This window comes from Hyperolius riggenbachi, chromosome 8, assembly GCF_040937935.1.
Source record: "Hyperolius riggenbachi isolate aHypRig1 chromosome 8, aHypRig1.pri, whole genome shotgun sequence".
NCBI lineage: Eukaryota > Metazoa > Chordata > Amphibia > Anura > Hyperoliidae > Hyperolius > Hyperolius riggenbachi.
Genome location: NC_090653.1, coordinates 52,711,161 through 52,730,619, shown reverse-complemented (window position 1 = coordinate 52,730,619; position 19,459 = coordinate 52,711,161). Strand labels below are relative to the sequence as shown.

Here is a 19,459-nt window from a genome sequence, read left to right as displayed (position 1 = left end):
TTAAGACTCACCTCGGGTTCTTTTTAAGGCTACTTTCACACTGGTGTGTTGCTTCGGACAACATAACTTATTTGCTAACGCAAAGCAATTATATTGTAATGGTATAATGACACTGGCCCAGCACTGGGCAACCTACGGCCCGCAGGCCGTATCCGTCCCGCGTGCGCTGTACATCCAGCCCGCTCATAGGCAGCCGGATTCCTCTTTCCCCTACTCCTTCCCTGCAGAGTTGTAAGCGGGCGATTAGCGGGGGTTCAAAAAACTCACCACTTTCTGCGTCTCATCTCCATGGCAACAGGTCATCAAATGACAAATGACCAGGTCTTTTTTGTTAAATAGGCCACTGCAGCTTTAAGGCAAAGCTGCAGGGCTGCACAACACAGCACACAAGTGATTCCCCCCCTCCCCCTTTCTCCCCACCAACAGAACTCTCTGTTGGTGGGGTCAGATTGCCCCCCCCCCCCCCAAATGCTTGTTTATTGTTTTATTTTTTTATTTTTTTTTATTAAAATGTCTTTTTTTTTGTGCATTACCATACTCCCCCCTCCCTCCGCCAGCCAGTACCTGTGATCAGCTGTCATAAGCTTCAGCCTATGACAGCCGATCACCTCTGTGCCTCTAGGGGGGGGGGGGGGGCAGCCATGTCACACGGCTGTCCCCAGTACAGTGCTGCTGCAGATCGCAGCGCTGTACAGCTAATTAGACGGCGGTTTCACCATCTAACAGTCTCCTGAGCGGCAATCGCCACTCTGAGACTGAAGGCAGAGCTCCGCTCACCAAGCAGGATATGCGCGCGATCTCCTGCTAAACAGAGCCCCAGGACTTTACGCCGATCGGCGTTAGGCGGTCCTGGGGCTGCCGCCGAGGCCACGCCCATCGGCGTGACACGGTTGGCTAGTAGTTAAAAAGTGTTATTAATTTGTGGTTGTGTAGCGATTGGCAGTTTTAATTCTGATTGGTCCTTTCAATTTTCATTTTGTTACAGTGTGCAGTAATGTAAAAACGCTTGCAAAATTGCTCTGCGTAGGTTTTGACGAGCAATTATGCCAGCATTTATATACTTTACATTGCAGAAATGCTAACTATCAAAAATGCTGCATGTCCTGAGTTTTGCAATTTGGTAATCGCAAATTGCTCCAGTGGAATTTGGCCCACCCATTAACATAAGTTGAGCATTTAGGGAAATCAGTAACGGTTTGAATCGCTCCCTAAACACTCAGAAAAGCGCTCTAGTGGGTTCCAGCCCTAAAGCAATGCATGCAGTGCAGTACAGCATAACCTGCATGTTAACAATTACAGCAAGGCATACTTTCTATATACGAATTCCTAATCTGATTGAAGACAAAAATCAGAGGCAATCAATTTGTATTTTTTGGCAACCAAATGTACTGAGGTATATATAGATATATTGCAGGAGACATAATTAGTAAGTAGTGTGCACACCCAGTGTAATCAGCCACCCAGCAGCACACAGACAGACACACACCCAGCCTGGATGTACATGATCACAGATGACTATGCAACCACATGTGTATAACTGTACACGAAGCCATGTGACAGGCATATAGTGTATACTGTATATATACTGCACCTTGCTGTGCTCTCAGCCCTCCTGGCACAATGCAATGAATCTCTAGGATCGGGATTAGCACTGGCAGCTCCTCTCGTCCTCTTCCTCTTGTGTTTTTCTTCCTCTCTCTGCTCCACCCTGTCCCCCTCCTCCTCCCACCACCACTCAGTAATGGGTAGTAATGGGTGCACCATAGAGGCGCAGGCGCATCCCACAGCGCCACCTGCAGTCCAGCATGGGTAAACGCACTTGGAGCTGACAGATTCTCTCATGTACACTAATCATAGCGTGACAGGCTGCGTGGGCAGAGCTGGCTGGCCAGTGTGGGTTACAGGTTTGTAAATGTGACCCTATGAACTTTGCTTTTCCTGTGTGAGATGTTCTCTCGCTTGGAGTGGCAGTATCTTGGTTTATTGTCCTCTGCGTGGCTGAAGCGCTGCAAATAAATGTAAATATCGTTCTGTGGAACAAAATTATCATAACATGGCTGCAAGCGCAGCTCAACTAAACTGTGGAGCTTGTTTGTAGACTAGGATAATGTTAGCCATACATCAGACTTGGGGGCCATTCGACCATCCGATTCGATTATTATAATCGAATTGGATGAAAAACGGTGCCGCCAAGTGCATGCCCGACCGACAATACGACCAGTTTTGGATGCCAGATGCAACCCTCTCTAATTGCCGCCTGAAGCCTGCAGTTCACTTTGCTGCATACAAGATTCGCCCTCTAATTACTCGCCTGAAAAGCAATTTTGCAATGATTCCTTATGGGACAGTTCATATCAGTGCGTTGCGTCTGCTTGCCGCTGACCAAATCGCTGCCTGTATCATTTTGGGGGTGATTTTGCTACAATGGGAGGTATAGGAAAAGCGCAAAACACTCAAAAATCGCTGCATGCGGCAATTGCACTTGCGTTTTTAAAAATAAATACATTGTATTTACTACTTTCCTGGTCACTTTCCGACTTGTGTTAGGAAGTGAAAAAAGAAATCGCTCTGCAAAAGTGCTCCGAAAAAGTGCTTTACACAAAATCGTAGCGTGCAGGTAAGCGACGGGAGGGGGAAAAAAAATCACTCGCAAAACGCGGCCATCGGTGATTTCGATTTTAGATGTGAACAAAGACTGATTGCCGCCTGAAGACACACATTGAGTTCACATTGCTGCATACAAGCCCAGAAGAAGGATACCTCTCAGAAGTCCGAAAGCTTCCCCGATCTTCCTGTAGTCCCCCATTTCTGCCTTCAGTGCCTTGGGTCCCTCTAAATATATTTGACAAGAGCTTGCTGATTATGCTTCTTGTGTACCAGCGCATCTGTACTGGGCATGCGCCCAAGTATCCAAATCTTACCCCTCCCCATTTAGGCAAGGAACAAACCTCCACAAAGCCCCTCCATTATGAACATTAAGAAGAAGTCCCATGTTATGAGATATGGTCCCATATCTTGAGGTAGCCCCTCTGTGTCCCGGTGTGCTCCCCCATCCTGTGGTCTCTCTGCTCACCTCTCATGCCTGCTTTTCCTCATGCATCGCAAGGCAGTAGAGTAAGTGGTGAGAGGAAGGACGCACATCCCGGGAGTATCTGATGAGGATGAGAAAAGCATGGCTACCACTGTGCATATGTGTACTCAGGCCTGGATTTACATCACAGGAGCCTATGGGCACAGATGTCCTGGCACCCTAGACTTCACCCTTAATGAACCTACAAACCCCTGCTGAATCACACCACAAGTGTGCAGGCTGGCCTGGTCACTTCTCCATTACTTCTTTTGCCTGTCATAGCTTAGCTACAGGTGCCCCTTTAGTATTAGGCAGCCAGAGGTAGCCTCAGTATTAAGTAGCTAGTGGTGCCCCCGATTGAAGAGAGATCTCATCAGTAGAATGCTGAGAGGTGGGTGTGGCACCTCTCATTTACGCTCTGCTCAGGACTCAGCATAGGGAAGGAGGGAGGGAGGCACTAGGTGAGGGGAGTGAGCCGCCCTTCCATCATCAGGCGCCTGTTGGCTCCTGCCTACAGTGCCTTACGGTAAATCTGGCCATGTACTCTGTGTATGCTGGGACAGCACAGGACAGGGGGCCACTAGACACCAGAAAAGCTATTTGAAGGAGCACAGGGGGGGGGGGGGGGTTATAAACACCAGGAAAGCTATATGGGACAGGAAGGGGGGGCCATTAGACACCAGGGAAGCTATATGGGGTATGGAGGGGGAGCCACTAGACACCAGAGAATGCTATATGGTAGAAGGAGTGGGGAACCTCTAGACACCAGAGAACTGTATAGAGTAGGAAGGGGAAACCACTAGATACCAGAGAACAGTATTGCAGAGGGCGTGCGCCACATGCAAAATTAGGCATAGCTTAAGGTATGGCAGGGGCGGGTCTTAGTGTCCCCTTTTTCCTGGCTCCAAAAGTTGGGATGTATGGAGTTATTATTTTGTAGGGCCAGTAGCAGTTTCACCACTATGCTCAGATTACTCCGTGTCTACGTTTTATATTCAAAACAGCGATATTGTTCCATATAGTTGTTATTTATTGTTTTTACATGAGTAATTACTCTACATTAGAACATTAATAACATGGGGTGGGGTGACAAATGTGTCTTGTTTAGGACACCGACATTGTCAGAATCGGAACTTCCCAGTTGTCATACTTCCCTGACCTCTAATACTCTCTAGGTGTAATACGGCAAATACCTTCAGTGGCACGTAAATCTGTCACTAAGTGACACTGCTGAGGATGTCTATCTCCACCCTGATACTGCTCTTAAGCAGCCCATACACTCAGCCGATTTTCTGGCCGACCGATCGATCGCGGTCGATCGATCGATCGATCGATCGCAAATCGGTTGGCCAATCGACCGATCGACGGCCGATTTCGATCGATTTCGATGGATTTCCATCGAACTAGCAGGGTGGAAAATTTAGGTCGATCTGATGAGATTGCTTATCAGTTTGCATTGGCCTTAATGGAAATCTGATGGCAAAAAAATGCCATCAGATCGAATTTCAACAGATTTCAAACTGAAATCTATTGGAATTCTATCCTGGTAAAAAATGTTCTAAAAACGCATCAGATAGATCATCAGATGCATTTCTTATCTGTCTGCTGCCAATCTGACGAGTGTATGGGCACCTTTACCGTGAGCACTAGAGAGGAGATCTAAGCATGCCAAGTTCCAGAGACTAAAGCTGGCAACACACACTTACAAATTCCTACCCAATGTGGCAGCAGGAAATCTAATGAAAATCTTTTGAAAATTGATTGAACTGCAGCAATGAACTGTTCAATGTAATGCAACGTTATGGGCTGTTGGTCTACCGCTGCTCCTGCCCCGCCCCCAATCGACCTAGATTTTCTGTCCTGTCCGACTGATAATTTCAATACATTTTTGGTCAAATTCGACTAAGGGTTGATTGATTAGACATTTTGGGGGAATCGATCGAATCTGCAGGGAATCGAACGGGAAAATCGATAAATGTATAGGACTTTTAAGCTATGTAAAGCTAAGGCAGCCTTTAAGTAGTGATGTCAGCTACGAGTAACTACAAATATACAGCTACTCGTCATCAAAATTTAAATTAGAAAGTGCTGCCCGCGGCAGAGGAGGGGGGTTAACTTACTTATGCCTCCGCCTATAGCCGATGCATTCCACTTGCGGTGCACATAATGCCACTACTTTCTGCTATGTGTGGAAGGAGGAAGTAGTTGAATTTTGTGGATCGCAAATGGAATGCATCAGCTATAGGTGGAGGCATAGGTAAGTGAAACCCCCCCTCCTCTGCTGCAGGCAGCGCTATCTAATTTAGGCTTTAGCTCCACCTAGAGGCTCTGGATAGCCGAAGCGCAGATAGCGCTAACCAAGTAAGTTATCGGATGTGAACATGGAGGTGTAGGTTAGTGTTCGGGGTAGGTTAGTGCTAGGCTTCGATAGCGGTAGGTTAGCATTAGGAGTAGGTAAGGGGGGGGGGGGGTTAGTGTTAGGTCTAGATAGTGGCAGGTTAGTGTATTTAGGCTTAGATAGCGGTAAGTTAGCATTAGGAGTAGGTAAGGAGAGTTAGTACTAGGCCTAGATAGCGGCAGGTTAGTGTATTTAGGCTTTGATAGCGGGAAGTTAGGAGTAGGTAAGAGAGGTTAGTATTAGGCTTAGATAGTGGTAAGTGAGGAGTAGATAAGGGGGGCAATTGTTAGGCTTAGATAGCGGTAAGTTAGGAGTAGGTAAGGGGGGTTATTGTTAGGCTTAGATAGCTGTAGGTTAGCGTGTTTAGGCTTAAATATAAGTAGGTTAGCGTTAGTAGTAGATAAGGGGGGTTAATAAGTAGCAGTAGGTTAGTGTTAGTAGTAGGTAAGGTGTAGGTAAAGGAAGGTTAGTTAATGTTAGAAAAAGGTAAGGGGGGTTAGTGTTAAGGCCCATACACACGTCCGTTTTTTGCGAACGACGGGTCGTTTGAACGTCCTGTCGTTCAGTCGTTCGCCCGCTAAATCGGGCATGTGTACAGGCTGTCGTTCGCGTGATAAGAGTGAGTTTGAGCGATCCCCCTAGGGGAAGAAAAAACGTGACCGCATCCAAACGCAACACGAACGCTGCTGAAAGCCCACGAACGTGACGCCAATGAACGCGGCGCCTCCAAACGTCCATCTGAACCAGCCCTTAGGAGTAGGTAGAAGGGTTAGTATGAGTGGAAGGTCAGGAAAATTGATAATAGAATAAATGGTAAGTAAAATTACCAATATTCTACTATTGTAGTTATCCCATGCCCAATTTTTTTTAAAAGAACATCTGTCGCCAAAAATAATTAATGTCTTTTAAAAAACAAACAGTGCTATTTAAAAGACAACTGAAGTGAGAAGAATATGGAGATTACCATATTTATTTCCTTTTAAACAATACCAGTTGCCTGGCTGTCCTGTTTTTTTCTCTGGTCAGCACTGTCTGAATAACACACCTGAAACAAGCATGCAGGTAATCCAAGTCAGACTTGAGTTAGAAACACCTGATCTGCTGCATGCTTGTTCAGGGTCTATGGCTAAAAGTATTAGAGGCAGAGTATCAGCAGGACAGCCAGGCAACTGGTTTTGTTTAAAAGGAAATAAATATAGCAGCATGCATATCACTTTCACCTCAGTTGTCCTTTAACCATCTCAGCTCGTCCATGACCGCTGGATGGCGCCGCTCAGGCCCCGCTGGGCCGATTTTCAATTTAAAAAAAAAAAAACACGCAGCAAGCACTTTGCTTGCTGCATGTTGGTCCCGATCGCCGCCGATGCGCCGCTACCCACCACGTAACCGCCACCCCCCCCCTTGCCGAGACCCCTGCGCAACCTGGCCAATCAGTGCCAGGCAGCGCTGAGGGGTGGATCGGGACTCCGTCTGACGTCACGACGTCGATGACGTCATCACGATCGTCGTCATGGCGACGGGGGAAGCCCTTAAGGAAATCCCGTTCAGAACGGGATTTCCTTACGTGGGGACGCGCCGGCGGCGATCGAAGCTACGCGCTGGACGCCGCAGGGAGGGGGGCATCAGGCTAGCTACATGATTTAAAAAAAAATAAAATTTACAAAAAACTGCTGCGCCGCCACCCTGGCGCAGGTAATAGAACGCCAGGGTGGTTAATGAAAAAAATAATTGGGGCATAATGTTTAGCGGACTTAGGGCGATGCTAAGTAAATAGGGAGCATGCCCCCTTTTCTCATACACTATGGTATACCTATCGCATACCTACACCATTATATGTAGCTAAAGCTTTGCATTTCCGCAGCTGAAAGGGCCCATTCACTCTAGGGTGATTAGTGGCTGTTTACTGCTAATCGCCGAAGTGCTAGAGCTTTTTAAAGCGCTAGCGCAATTGTAACTATATGGCAGGGATCTCACTGCTGCGATTGCTGCCTATCACGGTCGATCCGCAATTAGAGGCAATCTCAAACGTGTTGCATGCAGCATTTTGCGATCGCGATTAGCATGCTATTAAAATGCTTATTGCGATCGCAAAAATGTGAATTTGTACAGTGATTTTACTGCGATAATCGCAGTAAAAGCACCCGAGCAAAACGGTAGCACTAAGCGCTACTCTTTTGCCACTTTTCAAATGTGAATGGGCCCAAATAGTTGTTCCTGATTATCTTGACCTGAAACCTTATCTGTGTATAGGGAACTGGACTAAGGTAGAGCGTATGCTTGACGGAAAAAGTGAGTTTTGAGGGCGTGTTTGGAGATATCAAAGGTTGGCGAGTGACGGATCTGTTGTGGAAGGGCGTTCCAGAGGAGGGGTGAAGCACGTGTGAAATCTTGTATAGTGCGAGGAGATGATTACAGAGGAGAACAATAGAAGGTCATGTGCAGATCTGAGACTGCGGTTGAGTTGGTATCTGAAAACTAGTGAGGAGTTGTACACAGGAGAGATGTCTCATGACATCATCGCCCGTCCCGAGGCCGGGGTATTTGGCGATCTACAATTACGCCGCATGATGTCAGAAGACGGGGTTCACGCTAATAAGTCAATTACGGGATTATGGAGAGTGTATGGGTGCGCTAGCATAGCTTTCAGCCCTGTCACCTGTCAGGCACAGTTATAGTAAGCCACATGTCTTTATCCTCTCATCCTCTTAGCAATGTCAGTGATTCATAGTCTTACATTTCTGGCCTGCATTCCCAAATATGACTGACTGACACTATCTCACCCAATCCTGATACAAAACAGCCGGCCAGCAGCAGACCTCTAATACTAGGGAGGCCCTTTCTGTCCTTCTATGCAAATGTAACAGTACAAATGATGGCTTCTTATTATGAGTCTATAGCAGGCTTTCTCAACCAGGGTTCCTTGAGGACTCTGCAGGGGTTCCTTGGCATTTTACCCCATTGTGGGGGAAGTATAATAGAGCACACTATAATAGGTGGTACTGTAACAAGAAGCACTAAATTGGGGGGTCAGGAGACAGTATAATGAGTGGCAGTGTAATAGGAGATAGTGAAATTAGCAGCCTAACCTATTTAAAGACCATGCCTCCTGAAAAATAAATGTAGGGGTTCCTCGAGACCAAAAAATTGTTTGCAGGGGTTCCCTGATATCCCAAAGTTATTTACAGGGTTCCTCCAAGGTAAAAAGGTTGAGAAAGGCTGGTCTATAGCCATGGCCAGATTTGTTTGCTCCAGAACTAATTTTTCATGCTTATTATAACCATATTCGTTCATGCTGCTGTCATAATATTGTTATGGTACTTTAATTGTATACTGTTTTTCTATGATTTTTAAATTTTGCTACACTTTTGTATTTGGCTTGGCCATTTTATATGTATACTGTATGTGCAGCTTTAAAACAGGAACCATCCCCCTAGTGGGTGGGAACCTACCTATATAAACCTGTGGTATACACCTGTTTGTTAGCTATCAGTGCTGCTCGGATACCACTTTTCACTATCTGGATCTCATTCGGATCCGGATACCCCTCTATTCGATCCGGGAAAGGGATTTCTACCATTGAAGGTGATTTTGGCTTTTGCTCGGAAAGCTGAATTAACTAGCCGTCCGGATTTCGGACTTCAGATGGGAAATCCAAGTTTGCTCGGATAGTCAATTTGGATTTTAAAAAATATCCTGTTTGCTATTCAAAGTTCGGATGGTGGAAAAAGTTCAGATTATCTGGGTAGTTCGGATATCCGGAATCCGGATGAGCAGCACTGTTAGCTATGATTAAGGAGCCATTTAGAGCTCCGATACCTGTGAGCTTGTATCTGTGTGTCCAGTGATGTATTGAAAAAAGATTTGGACGTTTTACTGCCATCTGGTGTAGCGGGACATCATTGTTTGGAATCTGGCTGTATAAGACATATTAGATCCCTGGCTCCCACCTGGCAGAGCGTGGGTGGTTGCAGCGGCCCTATTTTACCTCCCAAGGCCACTGTCACCACCCACCCCCCTTTAGTATAGGTAACCTGATGACCCCCCCCCCCCCAGTATAGGTAGCCAGATGACTCCACCCCCCTTTCCCTGTAGTATAGGTAGCCATCCCTCCTTTTCCCACTTCCCCCCCCCCCCTTTCAGTATAGGTAGCCAGCTCGCCCTCACACCACAGCAGCCATCAGTGTCACTCATTTCTCAGCTCATCTTTTGCAGAAGCTTCCTCTTTTCCAATGCTGCCCAAGTCCATATCCACCCGCCACAATGCAAACGTGCACAGAGAGCAAGGTGGCCACTGTACAGGCCACTGGCAGCAGAGTACCGTGGACAGGTGCTTGCCCGATCATTGCAACATTTGCAAGTTTTCAAGTTCAGCCTGCTGCTTTGGTGCCCTTGCTCCTGTGGTGCCCTAGGCCATGGCCTAGGTGGCCCTGGCCTAAATCCGGCCCTGTCCATAGCTACAGTTCCTCTTTCTCCCTCATTTGTCCCTCTTTCAGGACTGATAGACAGAGCTATGTAAATATATGACTTTTCTACTGAAAAAATAATTTAATTGACTCTAAACTTTATTCTCATCCTTTAAATTGATATATTTATTTCTTATTTTCAAATGTTACAAGGAATGTGAATGAACCAGGATAGAAAGGACCAGTGTGGATTGAATAATAAAATAACATATTTTTCTTATGAAATCTTTATGGTATGCGTGACTAGGGGTGTGTCAGGGGCGTGATTAGGGGTGTGGCAGGGGCGTGGCTTAAGTGTCCCTCTTTCTTATCCCAAAAAGTTGGGAGGTATGTTATGACTGCATTTATTTATTGCACATGTGTCCTGAGGACAGGAGAGCAGCGGAAAGCATATGTAAGCCAGCTAATCTTGACTGTCAGTAAGAAAGATCATAGTCAGGATTTCTTAAAAAGAACCCAAGATGAGGGACATATGGAGGCTACCATATTTTTTTTCTTCTTTTAAACAAGGTGCCTGGCAGTCCTGCTGATATTTCTGTCTTAACCTCCTTGGCGGTATGAAAAATACCGCCAGGAGGGAGCGCAGCAGTTTTTTTTTAATTTTTTTTTTTTTAATCATGTAGCGAGCCGAGGGCTCGCTACATGATAGCCGCTGCTGAGCGGCATCCCCCCGCCCGCTTCGATCGCCTTCGGCGATCTCCGATCAGGAAATCCCGTTCATAGAACGGGATTTCCTGGAGGGCTTCCCCCGTCGCCATGGCGACGGGGCGGGATGACGTCACCGACGTCACTGACGTCGGGACGTCATTGGGAGTCCCGGGCCACCCCTCGGCGCTGCCTGGCACTGATTGGCCAGGCAGCGGTGGGGTCTGGGGGGGGGGGGGGCCGCGCGCCGCAGCAAATAGCGGCGATCGGGCGGGGGCCGGCGGCGATCAGAGTGCTGGCGCAGCTAGCAAAGTGCTAGCTGCGTCCAGCAAAAAAAAAATTATGAAAATCGGCCCAGCAGGGCCTGAGCGGCACCCTCCGGCGGCTTACCCCGTGTCACACACGGGGTTACCGCCAGGGAGGTTAAAGGAATTCTGTAATAGAAAAAAAAAAACTGCCCCTATGGGGTACTTGCCTCAGGAGGGGGAAGGTTCTGGATCCTAATGAAAGGGAAGGGCAGGAGGCGCCCAAGAGGTCAGTATTCACACTATAAATAGGTAAGAAATCTTACCTTAATGAGATCTAGCTTCAAACATGAAAATATTTTCTTAAAAGTAACAGATTATATTATGCACATCAGACAACACGTTTCGCAGATACAATCCACTTCATCAGGTCAAGTTCAAGTGCCTTATCTAGTAATATGTGCCGGCAAGGTCCTGAGCGCCTGGATCCTAATGAGGCTTCCCCTGTCTTCTTCACCTTCCGGGATCCAGCGCTGGCGGCACCCAAACACCACGTGGGGTAATATTTACAATCTGCGCTCCTGCGCAGCTGCAGTATCAGCTTTCCTATTGGCTCAGACGGATGTAGCCGCGCCCCATTGGGTGCTCTCTGCTGTGCAGGTGACTCACACCTGCGCAGTAGAGCGACCCGATCAGGCTTGGCTGTTTCCGTCTGAGCCAAACGGAAATCTGATACTGCTTGATTAACCAGTTCACCACTGAGGGTTTTTCCCTTTAGGGCCCATTCACACTTGAGCATTTCGCCGGCATTTTTTGGGCAAAACACTCAAACGCTAGCGCTTTTCAAAGTGCTAGGGTAATAAAAGTCTATGGGCCCGTTCGCATTTGGGCGATTTGCACTAATCGCCGCAAATCGCCCAAAAACGCTAAATGCAAACTCGTAGCCTGCACCATTTTCAGGCGATTTCCCGGCGATCGCGTTTTAGTGCTATAGAAGCGCAAAATGCGATCGCTAAAAAATCCCCAGGTGTGAATAGTGATTTTTTTGGGGGCGTTAATCGCCAAAAAACGCCAGAGCAAAACGCTAGCAAAATCGCTAGCATTTTGCGATCAGCAAGTGTGAATGGGCCCTTATGGACTAGAGCAATTTTCACTTTTCAGCGCATCTCCCTTTCATTCGCCAATAACTTTATCACTACTTCTCACAATGAAATGATCTATATCTTGTTTTTTTTTTTTTTTTTGCTACCAATTAGGCTTTCTTTGGGTGGTACATTTTGCTAAGAATTATTTTATTCTAAATGCATTTAAATGGGAATAATAAGAAGAAAATGGCAAAAAAATTATTCTCAGTTTCCGGCCCTTATAGTTTCAAAATAAAGCATGCTGCTGTGGATAAAAGCTACACATTTTATTTGCCTCGGTTATAACAACATTTAAATTATGTCCCTAGTACAATGAAACGTGACCATATTTTATTTGGAAATAAAAGTTTATTTTTTCAGTTTTGCGTCACTAATTACAAACTCTCATGTGCAAAAATAACAGTAATATACCCTCATGACATACATATTAAAAAGGTAAGTCCCTAAGGTAACTATGTATTTTTTTGTATGTATTTTTAATACAATACAAATATTTTATTTGGGTAATTATGGGAGAGTGGGGGAAGTAAGGGGTTAATTTTAATGGGAAAGGAATGTATTAGCATGCAATGTATTGTATTAGGGTGTAGTTTACTATTTGGCCACTAGATGTCCCCCTTCAGTTTATCCCTAACATGTAGCGCGTGTATGCTTTCACTTTCATTTTGTCAATGGCTGCACGTATCTCATTGATGCCGGCGATCATTGACACCAGCACTTAGATCGGTGAATTGCAACTGTGTTCCCATTCTCTGATCTGTCTGCTAGCGGGAGGCAACGAGAATGGGAGCGGGGGGCGCACACACAGGAGCAAACAAATCGGCGGATCGTCAACGTACGTATACACCCGTGAAACCATTAATAGCCACCAGGGGGGGTGGCGCAGATATACTGCCTCCACTGCAGTAAGGCTGGGGACTTGCAGAAGAACATCTGCTGGAGAGTAGAAGAAACTCATGCCAGTCCAGACACACAATGACACCAGCAGGTGATGGCGGGAATTACAAGACTCCTAACAGTTATTCTGACAACATGATAACAATATGTCATAATAAATTGTTAAATCTGCTTTAGCACTGAACCTAAAATGTAAATAAAAATTTAAAAAAGATTGCCATGCATTCCTTTTAAAGGGTTAGTGTTCTGTTCAATAAAACCTTATACTTTATTTTTGACTTTAGCCCCATTTTAAGATATTGGAATACCACCCCAGTAGGTACACTGTGCGTATAGTGATGGTAAACTGACTGCAGTGTGTGGTGATTCCTGCTTGAACATTCCTACCGCTTCTAAAGTGTTCCCTCTCTCTGCAGTTTTGAATCGTCCCTCCACACTTCCTATTCTCCCTGTGCAGATTATCAACACTTCAGGAGAAAAAGATTACAGGTAAGCCAAGAGTTTTTCTGTAAACAATGGTGACAGGCCTGCATCTTAAAGGAGTTATCAGCCAAATAATGCTGCCCCCCCCCCCCTCCCCGCTCTACTTACCTCAAAGTCAGCCTCTGCACCGACAGGGAACCCAGGCTGGCGGCTGGGAGCGGCGGGCATAGCGTATAGTGTAGTTACAACTCATCTTCCGCAATCTCTGCGCGCACGCAGCCTTTATCTTCTTCCTGTCCCAGGCCTCTGTCGCGATGGTGACAGCGCCCCCTGTGATGACGTGACCGCATGTCATCACAAAGGGCGCTGTTACAAATGCGATGGACGCCTGGGACAAGAAGGAGATAGAGGCTGGGGGGATTGCGAAAGGTGAGTTGTAACTATGCTGTGCCCGCCGCTCCCCCCGCTGCTGTGCCTATACTGGAGGCACCTAGCTATCTAATCTATACTGGGGGAAGCTTCCTATCTAATCTATACTGGGGGAAGCTACCTATCTAATCTATACTGGGGGAAGCTACCTATCTAATCTATACTGGGGGAAGCTACCTATCTAATCTATACTGGGGGAAGCTACCTATCTAATCTATACTGGGGGAAGCTACCTATCTAACCTATACTGGGGAAAGCTATTTATCTAATCTATACTGGGGGAAGCTACCTATCTAATCTATACTGGGGGAAGCTACCTATCTAACCTATACTGGGGAAAGCTACCTATCTAATCTATCCTGGGGGAAGCTACCTATCTAACCTATACTCGGGGCACCTACCTATCTAACCTATACTAGGGGCACCTACCTATCTAATCTATACTCAGGGCACCTACCTATCTAACCTATACTGGTGGCAACTATACAGGCTACCCTATACTAGTGGCACCTACCTAGCTAACCTATACTGGAGGCAAGTATGCCTGGCTACCTATACTGGGGGGGGGGGACCTATAGCTGGCTAACTATACGTGGCTCAACTAGGCCTGGCTAACCTATGCTGTGGACACAGACTCCACGGCAGGGAGTGGAGATTTTTACACCCTCACCCTGGGTGCAATGTAGCCTAGAAACTGCCCTGTGAATTGCTACACATAGTGATTTGTGTGTGATTTTAAATTATTGCAAACTGTAAAAAATAATAATAATATTAATAATAATAATTTGAAAAGGAATCAGAATTAAAATTGCAAATCACAATCGCTGGGAAAAAGCTTACTCTTTTTAAAATCACTGCCAAAATCGCCCAAAAAAAAGTTCATGATATCGCTTACAAATCGCTAATACAAACCGCTAGTGATTGCCATTTGGGACTTGTAGTCCCTTCCAGGCCTAACAAAGGATTGTGCAGGTAAACGCAGAGATGGATTAGGATGCAATGGGGTCCGAGGCAAGGTAGTAGACTTGGGGCCCCCTTTTGGTCCTTTTGGTAAGCTGAAGTGAAGAGAGGTCAGAGAAGGAGGCTGGCGGGCCCCTTGACACCCACTAGGCCCCAAGCACTTGCCTAGTTTGCCTGGTAAATGATCCTGCTGTGTATGTGTGTGTGTATATGGTGTTAGATGATTGCAACCATCAGGACCGGATTTACCATAAGGCACTGTAGGCATGTGCCTAGAGGCGCCTGATGATGGAAAACGGCTCACTCCCCTCCTATAGTGCCAGTAGCTACTTAATACTGACGGTACCTCTGGCTACCTGATGCTAAGAGACACCTGCAGCTGTAAGGGAGGAGTGACAGCTGGGCCAGCCAGCACACTTGCAGTGCGGTTTGGTGGAGGTTTGTAGGTTCATGGAGGGAGGGCCAAGTCTAGAGTGCCAGGACATCTGTGCCTGTAGGCTACTGTGATGTAAATACGGGCCTGGAAACCATTCAGTCACAGATCTAGAAGCGTCAGGGATTAGCCAGTGTGTAGCAGTGATGCCAGCAGTGCGTAATATAGGCGTTACATAACTTATTATGGTTCCTGTGGCTGCCGAGGCAGAAGATTCCCCTTCAGGCAAGGCGCACAAGAATGCTGACTAGCAGGAAGTGGAGTAAAGTACCGGGAGTATTATCAGAGTGGACAACACATGAATAATAGTCTGAAACATCCTCAGCATGAATGACTGCCTATCCTCTGTGTGATGACTTAACGTTATCCCATTCAAAACAAAGAGAATCCATGACTCACCCATGCCGAGCTAGCCAGGCTGCCTGCGTCTCCAAGCACAGGACTCAATGCACATATCTGCAAGTACACATCAATCTGTGAGGCCAAATGTTAAAGGACAACTGAAGTGAGAGAGATATGGAAGCTGCCATATTTATTTCTTTTTAAGCAATAGCAGTTGCCCGGCTGTCCTGCTGAGCCTTCTGCCTCTAATACTTTTAGCCATAGACCCTGAGGCCTCCTTCACATTGCGTTCCGTTCGCGTGTCCGTCTGCGTTTGGTGTTTTTTGAGGCAATTTTTATTTCCGATTCCCGGGGATTACCTGTGTGCTGTATTTTTTTTTTTTTTTTTGTGAACCGCTTTTCTAAGCGATTTTGATGAGCAATTGCGTTTTTACACTTCCTGACGTCAGTCAGGAAGTGAACTCTTTGATCCGTAAAATAATAAATACAATGTATTTATTCTTAAAAACGCGAACGCAATCGCTGCACAAAGTAATTTGGTGAGCTTTTGCATTTCTCCTATATCTTCCATTGAGGCAAAATCACCTCAAAGATGGCCCATGTACCGCTTTTCTGATCACATCGGAAATGAACCGTTCAGATGTGAACTGGCTCATAGAGAATAATGGTGTAAGTGCTTTCAGGGCTTGATCACACTGCAGGCATTTTTAGTTTTTTTTTTTACACGCGTCGCCCCGACCGTGTGGACAATGAATGTCTATTTCAGCGTTCATATCAGCGCAGGTCGTGTGCTGTCCGTTCGGTAAAGCGGTGCCTGTACCATTTTTGAGGCGATTCTGCCTCAGTGGAAAGTATAGGAGAAATGCAAAACTCTCACATAATCGCTTTGCGTAGCGATTGGGCTCACGTTTTTAAGAATAAATACATTGTATTTATTCTTTTCCGGGTCAAAGAGCTCACTTCCTAACTTGCGTCAGAGACTGAATTACAAAACCGCTTGGAAAAAAACGCTCAGAAAACCGCTAAGCACAAAAACGAATCGCCCACCCAAGCGATGGGAATTGGAAAAAAAAAGACACCTCCAAAAAAGCCCCATGCGGATAGACACGCGAGCTGAATGCAGTGTGAACAAGGCATCAGGACGATTTTGAAAAAATCGCTACCTCTTTAAAAAAGTGAAAACCGCCTGTAGTGTGAACCAACCTTCAACAAGCATGCAGCAGATCAGGTGTTTCTGACATTATTGTCAAATCTGGCAGGATTAGCTACATGCTTGTATCTGGTGTCATTCAGACACTACTGCAGCCAAATAGATCAGCAGGACTGCCGGGCAATAGGTATTGTTTTAAAGGTAATAAATATGGCATCCTCCATATTCTTCTCACTACATTTGTCATTTTAAAGGAAGTCTGAAGCCTAACCCCCCCCCAAAGAAAAAAATAGATACTCACCTGAGGAAAGGAAAGGTTCTGGGTCCTATAGAGCCTTCTCGTTCCCCATACTCTCCCCGTGTTCCAGTGCTGGCTCCACCGTTAGCAGTTTCCGACCAATGGGATAGAGACTGCTCACTTCTGCTGCTGTTGTAGGCTTCGGCAGTCTTTGGGAGCCTGAATGCTCCCGAAGACGGGCTGCTCTCTACGGCGAGCGTGCAAGAAGTGAGCTGCTGAAGTGAGCAGTCTCCCACCCATTTTATAAACAGGGAAAACGAAACAAATGGTACTATTTCGGTAGGCAAAAAAAAAAAAAAAAGTTGGGCGGTTTTGCAAAATAAGTTAGATGCGTGCTGCATCAGTTCATACATTCTCATTTCCCCCTCAGCAAGCTCCAGCTGCCTGCTCCCCTCCCTCTCCTGTCACAGTGAATCCAGACTCCTCCTACCATTCACACAGATGTAACTGTCATTAGGGGGCTTAGGAAGTATTGTGAAAGGGGCAAAATATTTTAATAATTGTTTATAAGGGGCTTAAAGAGGCACTGCAATGAGATATAGTAAAATGTAATATATTCTTCAGGATACCAAATTTAATGTTAATAGGACTGGTTCAGCATATTGGTATGTAACCCCGCCCTTCCAGTGATGCTTTTGCCTAGGCCAGTGATCTGCAAACGTGGCTCTCCAGCTGTTAAGGAACTACAAGTCCCACAATGCATTTGCCTTTATGATTTATGACTGTGGCTGTCAGACTCCCGCAATGCATTGTGGGTCGTGTAGTTCCTTAACAGCTGGAGAGCCAAGTTTGCAGATCACTGGCCTAGGCTATGATGGACCCGAAGGACTCTGGGAGACCAGGAGTTGTTTTTACTCATTTAAAGGGACCCTGAAAGGAAGAAAAGGTCCTAATGTGGGTACTTACCTCAGGAGAGAAGCCTTTGGATCCTCCAGAGGCTTCACCCATTGTCCTCTTCCTCGCTGTTACAGCAGGTCCCCTCCGCAAGCTTGCCAATGCTGCGCAGGTACTGAGAGCTCACACCTGCGCACAGCACGGAGGCGAGTAGGCTAGGCTTTTTATGCTGAGCGGTTGCTACGACGCATGCGCTAACCATCTGCCCATGTGCAGTACGGGCGAGTTCTGTGGAACTTCTGGGGTCCCAGCGCTGGAGCTGAGGGATGGGGGAAGCCTCTGTAGGAGCCTCTGTAGATACTTCAGGAGAGGGAAGCCTGTAGATCCTACAGAGGCTTCCCTCTCCTGAAGTATTTACATTTTTGTTTTTTAAACTCCCACATTTACTTTAATAACAAACAAACCACCACAGTGACGCACCTTGTCAGCAGTAAAGATTTTACAATGGGCAAACACTGACTAGATCATTTATAAAGTAACACTAATAAATAAGGAATTTTATTAATTTAAGGACAAGTGTCGTGAGAAGAATATGGAGGCTGCCATATGCATTTCCTCTTAACCACTTTATCCACCACTACAGTATATCTACGTCCTCTGTGACTTCATCCAAGCCACTAGGACGTCTTGTAGCAGAAACAGTGCTGTGCAGGATTGGGCTTGCTCCTGTGCACACTTTCAGGACTATCTGATGCATCACTAATTGGTGAAAGGGAATATATGTTCCCTGAGCCTAATGAGATTGATTTTTAGTTATTTCTGATTAAATATGGACATAGCTAAACTGTTAAAACTGCTCTGGTCCATAAGGGGGAAACAAGGTCTGGATGCAAAGTGGTTAAACTATACCAACTGGTATACCTATACCATACTGGTAACCTGGCAGCCCTGCTGATCTATTTGGCTGCAGTAGTGTGAATCACACCAGAGACAAGCATGCAGCTAATCTTGTCAGATCTGGCAATAATGTCAGAAACACCTGATTGCTGCATGCTTGTTCAGGGTCTATAGCTAAAAGTATTAGGGGAAGAGGATCAGCAGGATAGCCAAGTAACTGGTATTGCTTAACCTGCTGAGCGGTCTGGACGAGCTCAGCTCGTCCAACACCGCCAGAGGCTGCCGCTCAGGCCCTGCTGGGCCGATTTTCGTCAAATAAAAAGCAGCACACGCAGCCGGCACTTTGCCAGCCGCGTGTGCTGCCTGATCGCCGCCGCTCTGCGGCGATCCGCCGCGAGCAGCGGCGAAAGAGGGTCCCCCCAGCCGCCTGAGCCCAGCGTAGCCGGAACAAAAAGTTCCGGCCAGCGCTAAGGGCTGGACCGGAGGCGGCTGACGTCAGGACGTCGGCTGACGTCGATGACGTCACTCCGCTCGTCGCTATGGCGACGATGTAAGCAAAACAAGGAAGGACGCTCATTGCGGCCTTCCTTGTTTATTCTGGGCGCCGGAGGCGATCGGAAGAACGCCCCTGGAGCGCCCTCTAGTGGGCTTTAAAAAAATAGTTTTTTTTTTATTTAAAAAAAAACCTCCCACAGCCACCCTGGCGATTTAATCAGAACGCCAGGGTGGTTAAAAGGAAATTAATATGGCAGCCTCCATATCCCTCTTGTTACAGCTGTCCTTTATGTTATTTTCAATAAACTTCCTTTAAAGACAACAAAAAAGTGAAA

General features: G+C 46.4%; 2 protein-coding genes across 3 annotated transcripts in view; one reads left to right on the top strand and one right to left on the bottom strand.

Moving 5' to 3' along the window:
* FLOT1 (flotillin 1) overlaps nucleotides 1-1,722 on the bottom strand; it is a 39,216-nt gene extending 37,494 nt beyond the window's left edge. Inside the window, exon 1 of the mRNA XM_068250428.1 lies at nucleotides 1,592-1,722. The gene's annotated coding sequence lies outside the window, so the exon portion shown is untranslated. The remainder of the gene's footprint in view (nucleotides 1-1,591) is intronic.
* Nucleotides 1,723-1,833: 111 nt separating this feature from the next.
* DDR1 (discoidin domain receptor tyrosine kinase 1) overlaps nucleotides 1,834-19,459 on the top strand; it is a 237,753-nt gene continuing 220,127 nt past the window's right edge. For both annotated transcript variants that reach the window (XM_068250424.1, XM_068250423.1), the window contains exons 1-2: nucleotides 1,834-1,904; nucleotides 13,280-13,352. In XM_068250424.1, the coding sequence (XP_068106525.1) occupies nucleotides 1,841-1,904; nucleotides 13,280-13,352 (137 nt within the window). In that variant the 5' untranslated portion in view covers nucleotides 1,834-1,840. The remainder of the gene's footprint in view (nucleotides 1,905-13,279; nucleotides 13,353-19,459) is intronic.